General features: G+C 28.0%; 1 protein-coding gene across 1 annotated transcript in view; it reads left to right on the top strand.

Moving 5' to 3' along the window:
• The window catches only part of LOC132922079 (uncharacterized), a 191503-nt gene that overhangs the window by 18242 nt on the left and 154249 nt on the right, over positions 1 to 19012 (top strand). Inside the window, exon 2 of the mRNA XM_060985408.1 lies at positions 9172 to 9495. Within this exon, the coding sequence (XP_060841391.1) occupies positions 9273 to 9495 (223 nt within the window). The 5' untranslated portion in view covers positions 9172 to 9272. The remainder of the gene's footprint in view (positions 1 to 9171; positions 9496 to 19012) is intronic.

The raw sequence follows: 19012 nt of genomic DNA on the forward strand, positions 1-19012 counted from the left end.
TTTATTGACGATGACAGAATAACGGCTCGACACAATCGCTCGTGGACTCTGGAGTATAACGTATAATAATAAACCTATATTGCGTGCGGATATATTTATTGCAACATGATTTACAATTTAAAATGCGTTGATATAGTGGACATTAAAAACTGTAGGATCGAAGTTTATTTGATCGGAGTTGTTTTCAATATATACATATTTTATACACAGCGGAGAATCGCTTGACGTTTTTTTTTTTGCTTCTAAGTATTGAGTTTCGACGAAATTAAAATAATTTTTGTTTTTACATCGCTCGATTTAACTTCAAGTTTTTATTTCAATGACAATATGTATATATTTTATTAAATTTTTTGTAAGATGACATTTTCCAGGAATTATTCTGATGTAAAAACACCAAATATTAAACAATAATAATTAATTATTTGTAAGCATTTTAAGTTATTAAGTAGATAAGGTGAGTAACGGAGTGGAATATTCCGCGAAAAGTTGGTGAACCATTCTTAGTCTATTCATCTCAACTTTAAATGCTTATAAATAATTAATTTTATGTACAAGTTTTGATATTTATACGTAAAAAATAAATATACTTGAAAGTAGATATCTAAATAGACATCTTAGATTAAAATCAATAACTGTAAAGTGATTCTGAATAAAATAATATTGCTTACAAAATGCACTACTGTAGAAAATTCATAATTTTAATATCGAAATGAACTTCATTAGTGAATTTTAAATTAACTAAAAGTTAAATATTATCCCATTCAGTCAATTTCTTAAAATAAAAAAAAATCTTACTTTTTATTTAAAACAATAATTAACAGGTTAGGTTAAAAGTTTGATTAAAAGTAATCAAACAACACCTACCCATCTTTTCAGTTTATGCAATTTTTTATCATGCCTATTACATTTAAAATATTACAACATTTTGTATCCACATGTACCTAAACATGATAATATTGCTGATACTCTACAACTTATCATATATGCAGTTGACATGCGTTGATTTTACATTTTTACATGTCAATTTGTGTTTATTTTTATTCGTTCATGTATATTGTAATTGGAATGGGAAACCATTTTAACATTTTTTTATATCGTTGACCACACCAGAGGTAAACAAATAAATAACAAATATAAAAGTAAAGTGTATTATTATTATAACATTTGTATGATTTTTTTTTTAAATCAAATATATCACACATCGGTATGAATTATCATAATATTCTGTAAAATTATTTAAGCTTGTTTGAATGTTTATATAATTGATTTAATAATAGTTATATGCTGCTATGTCGAGTATGCGGTTATATAGGTTATCGTATAAACGAGTTTATGTCTCATTATTCTTATAACTTGTTCAAGAAACAATCGGCAATTGGATAGAAAGGACATTTATTGCATTTTTTAAGTGATTTTCAACATAGATGCATTATTCTGCCGATCCTTTACGTTCTTTAGTTGAGCTATTATTATGCATTTGAGTTCCCCTGAAGCTGAAACAGTCATCATCAGAAAAAAATATACGACTATGAATAATTGTGTATAAACAATTAATATATACATTTAAAATGTTATATGAAACAAAATGTTTTAATTGGGATTTTGCGTAGCTTAAGAGGGTTGATAACTTCTACAAAAGGAAATTAATAACTTAAATATGTAGGTATCTTACCATTTTAAGAGATTAGCCTAGTTTGTTCATAGAATAATGTTTGCCTTTGTATATTGTGGAGGATGCACTCTGCCGTCCTAGTTAAGACTTTGTGGGAGATAGAATGGCATGGGTTGATGCTTCTAGGTCCGACATTTTGTGATCGATGACGAGCAACTGAACGATTACTATTGTCACCATAACCCGTCAAATACACAACAAATAAAACGACACGCCCACGCCCATGGTACAATCGTTATACTGAACAAAAAAGGACGTTTTAACCGATAAATGTCGATGTTAACATAATATCAAATAAAATATAAATTTATTTTTTATCAGTTTTTCAATTCTAAAAATTCGTTCTATTCCAAGTTGTGTTATTCATAATATTTTTTAATGTTCCTTGTGTTACGATCGTACCCAGTATACTACGGAACTTTAAATAAAATAGATTATTATATCTTTTGGGAAGTCGGTTCTCTTGAAGAATGGTTTCTATATATATTTTTATTTTTATAGTAATAAAATAATAGATTGGAACATTGAATATTGTCTGTTTCTACCTTTTCACCACTCGTGACTTATTGACTTTAACCCTTAACGTCGAATAAAAATAAACCTTGATTGTATGGATAAATAATATTAATTGGTGGCAGCAATGCTTCAGACTTGACTAAATTTTAAATACGTATAACTCATAAACTACTCGCCCTAAATTCGATTTTTATGTATCGAAATACTCAGAAAATTCTATGTTGTCATTCAAAAAAGTAAAAAACTTAAAAAAATATTTAAAAATATAATTTTTTTAAGAAAAACGTAGTCTTTTTAACAACTTGAAACTATGTAAAAAAAAGTTTTCAAAAACATGAATACTTTTTGAAATAGCGAGTGTTTTATGATAAAAGAATCACCATGTATGCTGATTTTTAAAATATTTTAGTATACTTGATCACCATATTTTAAACTATTTATATTTTTGCACTATTTAAGGAGTGCTGTATGGTTTAACTACTTTTCTCAAATAAGAACCAATCTTTTGTATTCTAGAATGTTAAGCTGATGATTTGTTTTTTTTTTTTAATTTTAACTTATCTAAAAGAAAATTTGAACGAGTAGTTATTGAGTTATTAAAATGTGTATATTAAGGATAGAAATAGCTAGCAAAAAATATCAAATATATGTAATATTGGATCTACTATTTATTATACTCAGATTATTTTTACAAATTATAAAATCATTATAGCCTCCTTGTCTTCCAAACCCATTATCATGGACCTATTATTGTTGGTACACAAGTAAAGTAGCCCCAAAACATTTATTCAACATCAACATTTTCAAAACAGTTATCTGTTTATTAATATACAGGAAAAAAGGGTGATTATTATTTGAAAAAAAGAAGTTGATGCTACCACAGGGAAACACAGTATATAAAAATTACTTATTTGAAAATATGAATTTAAGTATTTTTAAGAATTTCAAAATTCAGGATTTGAATAAATTCATTATTAAAGGTAAGAATTGGGATAAGCATGTTTGGTGAATCACTCTGTGTATTATAATAATATGATCAAATCGAATGTTGATGTATCCAAACCGGAATCTAATTCTCAGTCTGCTCCTGTATAATAATATTTTTTTGAATGTATAAACTATATATTATCTTCGCTACGTTGTATGTGCAGTCCGCAGACCTTCTGGACGTGAGGGGCCCGATTCCAGAAAGTGTCAATCCTTCCGGTACCTATCTCACAACGAACAAGGTCTGCCTGGAATATAATATATTTTTTTTCAATTAAATTCAATCAAATCGTATATAATATGTGGAACGAAATTAATAATATTTTATGCTTTATTTTGCTATGACATAACTAATGAGTTATCATATTTACCATACGATAATTGTTGTATAATATTGAGGTACCTATATTGTAGGTATTTTAGATCCCTAATAATAATATTATATATAGATAAGTAATAATCATAGATTTTTTTTTAAATTTACCAATATTTTAATATTTAAAATTTATAAATTTACAGATAAAAAAAAAGTTATCGATGGGTCATCCAAAACACTTACAACAGACCTAAACTCTGTAATATGAGTGCTATTCGGACGTAAATCGATAACAGTATTATATTTTGGAGACTTTATAATTAATAATCTAATGCAAACATATTATGATATATATATATTATGTACGAGTATAATATGCAAACTGAAACTTTTGCTCGAGTCGTTTAATTTGTTGTACCATTTGGCCAATAATTATTGGTCTTTGGTATATACGAGTGTATATTACATATATGTTTTAAGGTTTATAACGACACGAATAATTAATAGAAGTAAAAAAATATGACTATAATGGCTTCAGCAACCAATGTTTAAAAGGATCAATAAAATATAAAAAATAACAACAACAACAACAATAATAATAATAATGAAAATAATGCGAGCTCGACGACTATTCCTATTCAAACGCAGCGACGTTCTATTGTTATACCGAGGCCGAAGAGAGTTTTGCCTCGTGTTATTGCAAACCGTATATTATACAGGGTGTTTTATTTTTTACGTAAAAATGTATTATTTTGCCTTTAAATTATTTAAAAAAAAACAATAAATTTTTTTACTATTTTTTTTATCGTTATCATTTATTTTAAACTTTCTTAACCAATTGAATGACAGCATCCATTTTTATTTCATATTCTAAAGTGTAATATTTTTTAGAGTATTTTGATAGGCACATTATATAATATAATATAAATCAAATTTCGAACGAGTAATCAATATTAGTTATAAGTTCAGATTAACGAAGTAGTGTGATCCTCATCCGATCATCTATCTAGCGTGTTAGTATAAAAAAAATATGATTTTTTTACCAAATTGATGTTTTGTATAATGACATAAACGTATAAAAATAATGTGTCTTCAAAATCATTATTAGTTATCGAAATAATGAGTGTCTTGTGTTTAAAAAAAAACACCCTGTTCATACAAAGCTACAGTGGCTCGAAGCAAAAACGCATATAGATCAAATCGAATGCTATTATTGCTAATGTATACCCATTTTAATAATTATTTGGCGTAAATACAATATAAGTGATGCACGCGCATTAAATGTCGCTGTTGAGAATATTTTACAATATAGCCGTCAATATTATAATCTCGCGTGTCGATCTAACGTCGATTTATACGGCATTTAATAATAAGTAATTTTGTTTTGAAGGACTTTTTTATGGAAGAAAAAATAAAAATACATAGGTTTCTCTCAAACTTTTAAAAATATCATTGCTTGTATTACGGATTCTGGATTAAACGAGGCATATCAAAAAGAGAAAAAGAAGAAAAAAAAGTTGAACGAACGTGAATTATTTGACGTGTTAATAATGCCATCTTGGAAAGTGAAGTAACTTGTAGATAATAATAAATTAAACATCAAATCAAATACCTACTGATTACAAAATATGTTGTCATATAATCAACAAGTGAACGATATTCGGTCTAGTCAGACTTGATGATATTACAATATTTGATACATAATAAAATGTCTTACATATCTCATGCATAGAAAGTAGGTTTTTAGGTTTTTAAAGTTTAAAGTATGATACTAATTGTTCTAAAAATATCTTAAAATATTATCCTAATATCCCATTAAAAATACTAAAATTATGCATTAATATGATTTTTTTTTTTAGGATCGAGTCTGTATCAATAAAATATTGTATAAGTAAAGTGTATGAATATATGATACATAGGCGTGTCCACGGAGGTATGATATGATATTGTTTATAGGTATATATGTGAATGATATAAGTTCTGCATTTTATTATTTTTTCGTCAAACCTGGTTTGGATATTAGATAGTTGAATCGTAAATATTATCACAGTCTAAGAGGCCAGTTAGTTTGTTTAATTACAAATCATTAAAATGGGTAAATAATATTTTTTGATGTTGTAAATAAGTCATTGAATGATTTGTCTAATTTTTTCTATAGTACAAAAACTCCTTATTTGGGAAATATTAAAATTCAATATTTTTTTAGACATTAGTATAACACAATACCTATATATACCTAATTTTTGTGATATAATTTATTCTAAAAAACAAAAGTGCAAAATTAAACTTTTCTTACGATTTCCTTATAATCAACAAAAATTTTAAATTTGTTTATCCCCCCCCCCATTGAACTGTAACGTCAACACAATAAATACTTTTTATATATAAATGTAAAAATTCAAAAATCCACTTTCTTCTTACGTTTGTACAACATTATGGCGTGCAGTAGTGTTTAGCCGGACAATTAGATTATACATACCACAATTCGCCGTAGTCGAGTTGAAATCTCGAAAATCAACCACATAAAAAATACGTCCCAAATAATAGTAATATACGGACAACGGATAGGTGGTGGTGACGGTATACGGGCATTGGACTGCGCGCGCGACACCTTTACATTATTATTATGATATTCTATCGTTCATAAATAATATTTTCGTCTTGTCGTTTGCCTCCGGATGATGATATCGTGAAGTCGTATACCCACACGCGCGTTCTCACAAAAGGATTTCGCCTCGCTTAATACGCACACAGATACGCAGATAGTTTTTCTTTACGTATCCTGTTAGTCGAGTACTTATCGATCGATCGGCAGTCGTCTATATGATATAAGTACGGGTTAACTGAGCGGAAAACAGCTACACGAAAGCGCGGCATATGTGGTTTTGTGGAGGAAAAAATGGATTTTTTTTTCTATACAGCGAGAGAGTTCTGCAAATGTATGTAGGTGTATATACATATGTATGGTGATCTCGAAAATATATTTTAAACGCTTTCTCGTAAAAATTGTTCGGCCGATATAAATACGCGCGCAGTGTTTATAATATTATGCACTTACCTATTAATACCGATCTATTGATAAAAACAGATATATATTTAATGTTTACATAAGCTGTCTATTATTTCGTGCGAGCAGGTATAATAATAATACTGATATCGGTATTGTGCCTATCTGTTTACTTGCCAGTATATGTACTTGTGTTAAACATACGAGGACTTCGCTCGAATTGGAAAAAATTAAATATAATGATTATTTTAAAATTATCTTAGATCCAAGAGGAGATCGTCTACGGAAGGTATTACTGAAGTTTTTTAAATACTTAGGTACTATATTTCTACTGCATACCTAAATAATATGAATTAAACGTTTTCAAAATATAATTTATGTTATCGTAGAATTCGTAGATATATGTTTGCATACATTTGTTCAATACATTTCTTAGATTTAGTTGTTTCTTAAAAAAAATAACGATTGGTGATGATTTAACTGATAAAATGATAGCATATATGATACGTAAATATATGATAGAAATATAGTATTATTCTTAAATAAATGCTGACCAGGTTTATGCTTAAAATCATAAATAAAAATACTTTACAACTGTGATTACATCAGCTCCGTGCAAATTTCCAATCGACCTTTCAATCCATACGAAACGTAAAATATATAAATATATGAGTTCTTTTATGTCACCAAAAAGGGGCGTATGAATGATTAAAATTTTTAGTTATACTTAACCATCTCACATCCACACCGTTCGAACCACCTTTGTGTATGCCATTCTTCGTCTTGTCACTTCTGTGGTTTTGTGTCTGGGTCGGGATATCGACTATTACTACAGCTATCTTTATATTGATATTAAATACAAAAAAATATATTTAGGTAATGCGATTAAGATAAACGGTTTATCATTTGAAAAATATAAATACATACATGAGTTGAAAAAAATAGAAACATCCATAATTCTAGAATAATTAAAAATGGAAATAAACTTTATAAGCTTATAACACTACAGAAGGGCATTATGCCTTAAACACCACACTTAATTTACTTTTCTTCAAATAAATAATTTAAAAAGTATATATTTTTATTTATAATTATTTAATTTTGGTTTGTAGGTATATTGCATTATTTATATTCATTTTTTAGATGTTTTTATTTTTTCTTTAAAATTACTATAAAAATTTAATGGTGCTAAAAAACATAAACATAATATAGCGTAATTAAAAATGAAAAATTAAGTGTTTTACCAGGTGATCTGAAACAATAATTTATTACTCACTTATTACGTCACAAAATAAATATTTAAAAGCTAATAAGCACGAACCCTAAAATTATAATTATTTAGTTTAAATGTATAAGATATAAACAATGTTTATAAAATGGTATTATCACAATATTATATATGGTTTTAGGTAATGCGTCTAACTATTATTATTGAACCGTATGTATTTTCGCCGAAGCTACATAATATATAATATGTATAAAGTATCAGCTTTATTATTATAATAATTTAATTTTAATGTTTTAGAAATAAATGTTTTTATATAGTTTAAAGTTTGTATGTTATTATAACCTGCTATACGTTTTTAATGCAAATGAAAATTAATGTTTTAATTTTTAGTTTTAATAATTATTATTTAGTTGCTGAATAGATGATAAAATACAAAATATAAGTAGTTATTAAAAAAAAAAAAAAAAAAACTAAAAGAATTACAACGATAATAAAAACAGTAGGTAGTTAGATTTTTACCTTTTTTTATTGTTAAAGTGAAAGTATACAATCTCTAAAACATTTTTGTACAACAAGCAATTTTGATAAGCGGTGAATACTATAAATTGGAAAATTACTCAGTGATAACACTCAGCACGTGTGTTAATTATTGAGAGATACTAAAACAAAAGGTCCCAACACCATTTTCTTTTTAGTGTTCGTCAAGGGTTATCGGGTAGTGTGTTCATTGCTAATGATTAGTGTGTGATTGGAGTTTACTGTGGTATAGAGTGTGAAGTTTAGAGTAATGCATTTTGGAGATTTGATTCAAAGTTTGAATTCTATACATTTTGTCAAGGTTATTGTTTGTTATAAATGTAGCAAGATTCAAAAGAAAATAAGCGGAGACAGACATGGATTGGATGGTTTATATTTTTCTGATGTTGAAGGGTTTTGCAGCTTCCCTTATGGTTGGATGCCGCATGTCCCATAACGGTTTAAGTAAAGACTTATAAATTATTAACTTAAACTATATACTTTAAAATTCTTGGAATATTTTTTTCCTACTTAAAGAGTGTTTTGTGGTGATATAAGCTTATATTTTTCAAACGAGAACCCTCATTTTTACTATAAATTATTTAGTGGATAGTATTTTTTTTTTAAATGTCCATGTACCTAATTCAAAATTCGATCGATTGGTTTCTCAAATATTAAAATATTTATACTGAGTATAAAAATCTTTAAAAACGATTTTGCAAAAATATAAAACAAATGTAATATCGAATGCAGTGTTTATTATACTACCGAGACGGCTTTTACGAATCGGGGGTTGAACACGCCTGTCAAATCACACTGTAGTAGTATATTTATGTTATTTAGCTTGCTGTCGATTAATACTGCACATGACCCGTGAGACGACAATAACAACAATAATAAATACCTTTACCACCGCTGTGGTGTTTCAGGTAAAGATCTTGCTGAATTTGCTGTGGCGGCGGCGCGGAGTCGCGATGGCCGCGTGACGACGGCCGTGACTCGCTGGTACTGCGGCTGGGCGGCGGGCGAAATGTGCGCGGTGAGCCGAGCGCCGGAGAACGTATCGCGGACCAGCGTCGCTTTCGGCGTCGCGTCCCTGGCCATACTGCTGACCGGTTTCGTGACCGGTTCGTGGGTGACCACCAGGGAACCGTACAGGGTGCCGGGCACGGACAGCGCCTACACGGCCGCTGCGTTCCGCATAGGTTTGTGGAAGATTTGCCCAACCTTGAGGAAGACCAACTCCACGATGAGTGAGTACCGCGTGTTTTTTTATAGTAACCAAAGAGGCAAAGACCATAATGTTATAGGTATAGTACGCTGAAAAGATTTTACTGTTCTGCAGCGAATAGTTCATAAAAAATATCTGTTCTCGATCGATATTTTTTTCGTAAAGTTTAATTTACACATTCCTATAATATCTGATGCACAATATTATAATACACAACGCCTGTTTGTTGTAATAGAAAATAATTAAGTATTGAAAATAGAAAACAAATCCATAGGAATTAAATAGAAAAATTAATTATAATTATAAACGTCTTATGATAATAATAATAATAATAATGAATCGACGACAGTATTATATATACGAGGTGTGTAATTGTACACCTCGAAAACGAGACACGCGATACGAAAACTCACTCGGGATTTGCCTCCTTCTAACGCCGGCCCCGAGGGCATGCAAACGGGACGCACAGTATTACGCCGCCGATAGTGTTCAGCCGTCAGCAAAAACGGTTCGGATTACTCTATTTCTCATATCGCATAGCGGATTTATAATTTATACATTAAATATGCGTTTCATTACAATTTTTGTCGAAAACAAAACCTTTTTCTTATAGTGAGTTTTTTTTTTTGGTTTATTAAATGTTTTTTTTTGTCAGGCACATCTCATATTTATCGTTCCAAATTCAAAAGTTTGATATAATTCCGAAAATATTAAACGAATATTGTATTATTGGCACACAAGCTAAGTGTACGAAGTACAGTGTTCTTCGCCGCTCACGTTATTACAAAATTACGTTTTAACTACCTACTTCTATATACTTATAAGTAAATATTAAACGTAGATAGTATACCGTTTTTGAATTCGGTATTTTATCTATCAAAAATTTCAGCAGATTTTATGCCTCGGAATCTGAGATAAAAATACATAGAAATCAACGCCTGTTGTTTCAAAACACGAAAGCGGCGTACATGAATTTATAATATAGAAAGCAATTTTATGTTTACTTTTTTTAAAAAAAACGTAGTGGGGTGTATAAAAGTATTTCAAGTTGTATTTACTAAAAAAAAATCCTGTGTCACGCTTTTAGTAAGTTTTTTTTATACGTCTCGCTATAGTTGTTCAGTCTGATGGCTGATCAATTAATTCTCCGGCGGTGGAAACTTTGATGACAAACTCGATTTAAGATATATTTATTATCTTATATCGTGATGAACATATCTAGATTCAAGGCTGTACTCAAAACAAAATTTTGGAATGAGAGGGGGGGAGGAGGTTCTACGCTTAAATCCATGCGGTGGATTGTGGCAGTTTTTTTGTTGTTGTTTTGTTGATACTTGTTGACAACTACGAGAAAGTCAGCAAATTTTTCATACGCACCATGTTTACTGACCACTTCACATCTCGTCAACAAACCTGATCACATTTTTTCATTGGTGGAATATGATAATGTAATATATAATAATGTGATAATGTTTTTTTTTTTTTGAATAATTTAACAGTCAATGAAATGAGGTGGATTACGACTATGGCTGGGGAGGGTGGGATGCGTCAGCCGGATCAAAACTCGTATTGTTGTTGACATACTTATTTATTTTTTTATGTTAATAATGTCAGTCATCAATGTGTTCACTGTAGTGATGTGCATTATTTAAAAATTAAAATGCTGTTGTTGATGGTGCCTGAGAAAAAATTAAAATAATTTTATTTCAAAAAATTAATAGAAACACTCCCATAATAATATGACTGCACAACAAAGTATGTAAAATTGTGTAGATTATTCAAACATTTCTGAAAAAACAAAAGGATTGGAAAGTAGTAAATCATTACATTTTATATCAGTTTATCGTTAGTTATAAATACGTAATATGTAATTATATAACTGTGTAAATAATATGAAACAGTTGACAGTATAATTTGAACAGTTACAAAATATACACCTGTTCTGTATCGAAACGCAAACCACATAGGTATTTTTACACGGCCGTTAAACGCCATTTCCGTCTACTCCTCGGATGGGCAAATAAAACAACTTAATTTCGAGATGGCGACGTCCCGTTTGGTTTTACGGCGTCCTTATATTTTCATCTATTTTTTATTTTATTTTTTAGAATTGTCCAGAGATACATTTTTATATGGTTTTCGGTTCATCGTCTGAATCAATAATAAAGTTCTTTTACCGTAAGTTTTCCGACATGGAATATAATATATAGGCCCTCCATTGATCGCCGTATATTATCGTTGTATATATATTACGGTTGACCCGACGCGTCATTGTTATGATCGACAATAGTGTCTGGCCATATCGTTTTTCAACAATAAAGAAAACACACGGCACCACCGTTCCGACTTGTATTGCCGCGTCGACTCGGGAATGCTGTGCAACATTATACCAACACCTACGATGTACCAAGTTATTTACGTTTGCTGTCAGGGTTGTATATTTATTATTCAATCGGAATCCTAATTAATTACACGCTGCAGATATTGTGGATATCAACTAGTTCAAAAGTTGAAGCCAAGTTAAACGATTAGTTTTTTTTTTTAAACGTTTTAACTAAATTAGTTTGTTAATTTTTTAATTTACTTAATAATTAAATCCGTCGTAACAACCCATAACCTTTCCCAGTTAATCTAGTCAGTTGATTTAGTTCAGTTGGTTTACGTACTAGCTTTTATCGCTATAATTCACTATAAGTTACCTAATTACGTTATAACATTTTACTGAAATAATATATATAAATTATCCAATGATTTTAATTAATAACGTGTTATTTTTCAAACAATTACAGCTGCTATAGTAGGCAACAAGAAAAGTTATGCGAGATGAATTTATAACAAAATATTTATTGAAAAAAATTGAAAGTGACACAATTATTGAATGTGTGATCCAGATGGACATTATCAATAATTATACTTAATGAATTATTTTTATCTAACTCGTGTTAATTATTTTCATTGCCTTGCCTCCCTTAGCCGATTGATACACGACAGTGGATCTCTTAAGACATCATCTGTGGTTGAAACTATGTCCGCAAACAGTGTTCTCTTGCGGTGTTCGGAGTTAATAACAGACGAAATAGTTCAACAAATATATGTTTTATTTTTTATTATAGATCGCATATGTAGAACATAATAATATGTAACACTCGTTATCGATTTAATACGATTTAATAAATCGTAATATTAACAAGGGCTTAAATATTTAAAAGATTCGGATGCACCACATTATAATATTATGACGTTTATTACGTAAGTATATTTAATAGTGAGACGGATGTCTATAAGTGGGGTTAAGTGGCGGTATTTTTACCTAGAGAACACAATAACTGCAAATATTAATAGTATTGTTATTATTATTATTATTGAATACAATAATATAATAGGTATATACAGCGTGATACGTTTTGAAATCAACTGCAACGGCCTGAATCTGTGTACGCTGCAATATCGCACCGTCAAAAGTGTTTTCTGCCGACAATAGGTAAAAGGTTAACGCGCGTATAATATTCGAAAACGTTATCAGAATGGTATAATATAATAACGGCATAAGGCCGATGTGCAAGGTGGTGTATATTGTGATAGCATAGTTAATACTTAATAGTTTTGGAAATCAACAGCAGTCCATTAATATAGTAGTACTCGTGTACCGGTATTATATTATAATACATATATATATGTATATATATATGTATTATATTATAATACATATATATATGTATATATATATATACGATGCACAGACAAACTCGTGTATACAGAGTGATTAGCTGAGTACTATGCTCGCCATTATTATTTAATTTATGAATAAATAACGAATATATTCGATGTCTGATTTTTAAAATTGTAGGTATATACTATATGTATATATAAACACGACAAATACTTTGATTTTTTTTTATGCTTCCGTTTAAGTGCTGTCGACAAGACTAACGTCAGCACAGCGTACTAATAATTAAACAGATTTTTTTTATGCTGGTATATAAATTTAAACTCAAACGAATAGTTTCTGAATTATTGAATTGCACAAGTATGTACTAAGTCATGATAAGGATAAGAATCCACGATAATAGGCTTAAAAAATCGAAAATTATAATAATTAATATTTTTATTTTAATAAAAATTGCTTGAATTTATAAATGCTAGACTGAATATTACTTATATTTTTTTTTTCTTAAAATCCTTATTATACTTGATATAATAGTATAGTTTTATAACTCACTAGCTTGTAGGTATGTTGATTTAGTTGCATTCAATTTCAAAACAACAAACAAATTATATTTATGGTTGAAAGAGTGGTTTTTATTTAAAAAAAAAGTTTATGATAATAATAATGTCAAGTCATAGCTAAAAATGTCAAAAATTAGAATTTAAATAAATGCATTAGCAAAGTAGTTAAGTTGGTTAGCATATTATAATAACCAGCGTATGTAGGATTGATCTATTTTTATAACAAACCTGAATATCAAGTAAAGCAAAGAATAATTATCCTTTTTTTAAAAAAAATGTTTGAGGTTAAAAAGTACAATTTTCAATGGATTTCAGTATTTATTATAAAAATATGTTAGTTTGTTAGTTCACCACTCTGTATAAAATACATGATTATGATATACGTGACTTCTGAGTACCATTAGGACATGGTCTCTGGTGTCCTCTCGCGCCGGTGAATAACCCCACTCAACTACAAATGCTAAACACGAAGTCCGTTACCGTTTAATGACCACATAAGAATCACAATGATATTATCATGATCACAAGTTTCGTCGAGTATAATATTGATCACTCGTTTGCGTTTAAATCGCTGGTCTACTATTTTATATTAATATATAAAGAGCATAGTTGTTTATTTTTCGTATTACCACCACGAGTATAAATATATAATTGATTTTTTCATGTTTTCTCGCATAACTTTTTCAATTAATAAAGAGTAAAATCATAACAAATTGTAAATTTGTTTTGAAGATGATATATAAGATAATGACAGTTAAAAGATTAAAGTGAACCAAAAACCCGTGATTTAACAAATAATTAACATTATATTTAGGGTACCTATTATATTAAAAATCAAAGTTGTCTTTCTTTCTAAAATATTTCAAATGTTTCTCCATCATTGAGTAGGTAATTGCAATCGATATTTTAAAATTGATTATTCAATGATACATAATTGCAATTGAAAAATGATTTTGAATGATGACTGTGTGATAGACTTGGTTTCAAAGGATATTATCTTAAGATATATTTATATTAATATTATTAATATGTTTTTCTACTAGTAATAAAGTAAATTGAACTATTTTTTTATAAGATATTGTGTATGATATATGTATTATATCATTATAATATTTTATCATGTATTATTGTTATTAATTTCAAGTCAGTGCCAACATACAGTGGAAGGTGTAACTGTGTAAGTAGTTTGAAATTAGTTTTTTTTACCTAAGAAAATATTTTTATTATAATTTATAGAAAAAAAAAGTAAAATAAGTAGAAAACTTAAAATATTTAAAAATAACCCAATCAGAGTGAAAATGTTTTTTTAAATTGTATCATGTTTTATGTATGTCAGTATAAATATTTGATAATTCTATTTTCATGATTTTTTTTTTTTTTAAGTTGTGCTTGTTATTGAAATAATTACTGAAAATTCTAAGTATAAACTAGATTCAATTTGCTGACAGAAATCACTTTCAATCTTGAAAATTGAAATATTTTTTCAGCTATAAAAAATTTCTTAAGAGACAACTAATACACTAATACACTAAAACATACACACACACACATATACATTGTAAGATAAATATATTATATTTCCTTCCAGAATCCAACATATTCGACTAGATAGACATTTTTAAATAAAAATTAATGCATTCGAAATAAAAATAACTAAATAAAATTTCTGGGAAAATTTTTTTAAAAAAGCTTCATGTTGTGTTATGTACGCTTGTAAAAGTTCTTAAGCATTTGTTTTCTTTTCGGACCCGTTTCGTATGGACAGTATTCGATTATAGAATTCTATTTGTACTTGGTGTATTTTAATATATATATATATATATTATATATTATATATATACTATTGCATTAGTTTTGTTTATCTCATGTACGTTTGGTCTAATTCTTTTTTCTGCTGTTTTTGTTTTCTCAAAATTCAATATACTTAATTAGGACCGTAGTTCGGACTCGATGTTTTTCTTGCGAGTTTAAATAGTATTAATGTCCTCGCCGCCGATCGTTGTAACCACGCGTAGTTTGGCACGCTGAACAGGTGATGGGTTTCAACTTTCTAGACATACACACAGAAAGAGATAGAAAAAGTGATAGAAGAAGAACAGACGACACAAAATGGTATGTCTATTTCTTAATCAAATAATTTCGTGGAGACAGACGAAAGAAACTGCACCAAACTTTCAGTACGATACTCTGCAGGCAGTTATACATATAATATGTTTGGAAAAAAAATTAGAGTCTCTTCTAATCAATATATGTTTGTTTTGTGTATGCGAACGGAATTTTACTGACTACGGATAGCGTAATAAGGTTTTCGAAAAATAATAATCTATTTTATAGCTGTAGAAGTGTGTAAAAATCAAACAGTACACTAATATTCACAACATAATATATAATATGCCAGATAATAATATAGTGTTATGTTTTCATCGGGTTCTTACTGTAATACTAAATTTGTGGTAGAACGGCGTATTATATAGGCAATTTCGGTACATAATCTCGTTTTCAATTAATTCATAATATTATATTATGTGTTATTACTTATTTATATTATAGTTTGATATAAACGGGAATAAATCAAAAGTTTGCAAACTATAATATTAGCATTACAAGGGTTATCATTTAATTTTAAATAATTTATAATAGTAAGTTTATTTAAACAATATAATATTGTATTCCTTATTTAAATAATAATCATTTCATGTAAAAAGTGGTTTTGTTAGTGATGATTCAGAATATTTCAAATTACATTTATATACCTAATACTTTATTTGCTTTTGTATGATACAATAAATTCACATGTTTTATTTTACTAAAAATTCTAAATATTAATGAATGTTTTGAAATTTTGTTTATATTTATAAATATTAAAAATATTACTCAATAGATAATGAAAGTAAATAAAAAAATAATGACAGTGTTATTAATACTGAAATACAAACATAATTTTAAATAAAATATAAGATAAGGTAGGCCATCGTAGCAAGCAGAAGACGAAACCCCCTAATTACATTATATTTTTTTTTATGTATTATTTTCAATTATTATTTGAGCATTAGAAAATAAAATACTTAAACACGTTCTTCACCACTCACTTAAATTTCAGAAATCTGTAGTATTGGATAATTTTATGAGTTACGCGTCATGTATTTCATCGTATTACTAACTACGATTGTACGTATGTATATATACTAGTATATATAGATAGTACTATTTAAGTTAAAATAAACATTTAAAACTTTTGAATTACCCATAAAATGAATAAATGTGATTTATTTTACTGATTAGATAAATTTTCTATTAAAGCATTATATTATACAATGTGCGTAAAAACGAAACTGAAGACGTGACTGCTTTGTAACGTTAAGCTATATTTTTATCATGTTTTTTACTGTGAAAATATTTTGAGTTTTCTTTCATTTAAAAACATAATAATAATAAGAGCTTTGAGAAAAATATCTTAAAGTTTTTCAAAGCAATGCTTTTAAATCATTTTTCCAAATAACATAGTTTGTTTTTTTAGAACAAAAAAAAAACTTGATTGTTATTTGTATTAAAAAATCAGATAGATGAGGGTTAATGTTTTTAAGGTTAAGATCTTTGGACCTCTACACGAGTTATCTCAGTGAGGTCTAGTAATCTGTAAAAATGTGTTTAATAAAAATAAAAAATAAATTTATTAGAGCATATTTGACATCAGATTTTATATTTTATAAGTAATTATAATTATTTTACAATAAAAAGCAATAACAATAATTATAAAGCACAACTGATTATATGTATATATTTATCGTAGTAATTAATTTGATTTTTTTGTTTGTTTATTATTTTAATTTTACTTGTTGATGACACGATCGTATTACAAGCACAACAAAATCAATAATTTATAATAAATAAGATAGTTCTTATTTGAAAAAAAGTTAGTTCGTAATAATATTACATAAATAGTTAAGTTTCATTAAAAATTCAAAAAAATCAGAATCCGTATGAATTATTAAATTATCAAAAGGAAAAATGGGGTAAGTATCCTTGGTGAATAATTCTGTTTATATTATATTATATTGTGTGTTCTACAGACGTTGAAATGTACTTAATCACAATAACTTGTATAATCCTGATCATCATCATTGCCCGAAAGTGGATTTCCCATAGGAAACATTTATTTTGCCGAAGTGTGTCCTGTATGTATACTCTTCAAGACATGATAAAACAGTATCGTATCGCTCTTATTCCAACTAAAATCATCTATGCCGATCCTCGTATTATATTATGATATAAAACTACAGTAAAGACGAGATATTGTTTTACGTTTGCGGATTGTAATTTGTACGATTTTTCAGCTAGGTACTTAAAAACGTCATCAAAGGTTTTAACTAATAAATAGTACAATCGACGTTTACGAACAGGACAAATATTCATATTTACATTTACCGTCGCATAACATATAACGTGATTGTAAAAAACAAAACCAAACATGAACACATTTATTGTAATAGATTTAATAATTTTAATTTATAGGTGCAATAGGTGCGTGATACATTCTTAATTTAAAATTCCCATAACTTTATCAGTTTTTATCTGACAACTTATAAAGTTTTTTGTAATATTTATTAAAAGTTGGTGTATGACTATATACATATATAATGCGTATACAGGGTGTAGTTAATAGAAGTGATAAATGTTATTTACTAAATTGGTTATAATTTTTATTTTTGTTAATTATAAAAAAATATAATTAGATAATATTTTTTTTATAATTTACTGTATTGTATAGAACAAAATGTATTAACACATATTAGAACAAAAAATATTACATTCTTAGTTATTAATATTTGTTAGCTATATTTGTAGCACTCTGTACATATAAATATTGTGTTGAAACTTTAATCGTAGTGGTTTTCTGGTGTGCCGTGAGCGCTCTTGAAGTGTGCCACGAAAAATCTATTAATAGTTTTATTAGTATGTATTTATAGGTTTATACTAATGTTTATAAATATAAAATATGCTTCACATATTATATGGATTGGTGTGCCGCGAAAATTTTGTAGGAGATTAAGTGTGCCGCATGGTTAACCTTAAAGGTTGAAAACTACTGCCGTTTAATGTAATGGTGTAAAGCTATAATAGAGATTTGTCAACATCAAATAGACTACTATGCTACCTTCTGGCTTTTATGTTTTTTTTTTCATATATAGTACATGTATTACTTGTATCGATTCTTCAGATAGGTATCTCGTAGTATAAATATAGTGTAAACGTTTATAATTAATATGAATGTTTTTTCAATGTTCTACGATACATAGACCAAAATTAAAAAA

Source organism: Rhopalosiphum padi, chromosome 1 (genome assembly GCF_020882245.1).
Source record: "Rhopalosiphum padi isolate XX-2018 chromosome 1, ASM2088224v1, whole genome shotgun sequence".
NCBI lineage: Eukaryota > Metazoa > Arthropoda > Insecta > Hemiptera > Aphididae > Rhopalosiphum > Rhopalosiphum padi.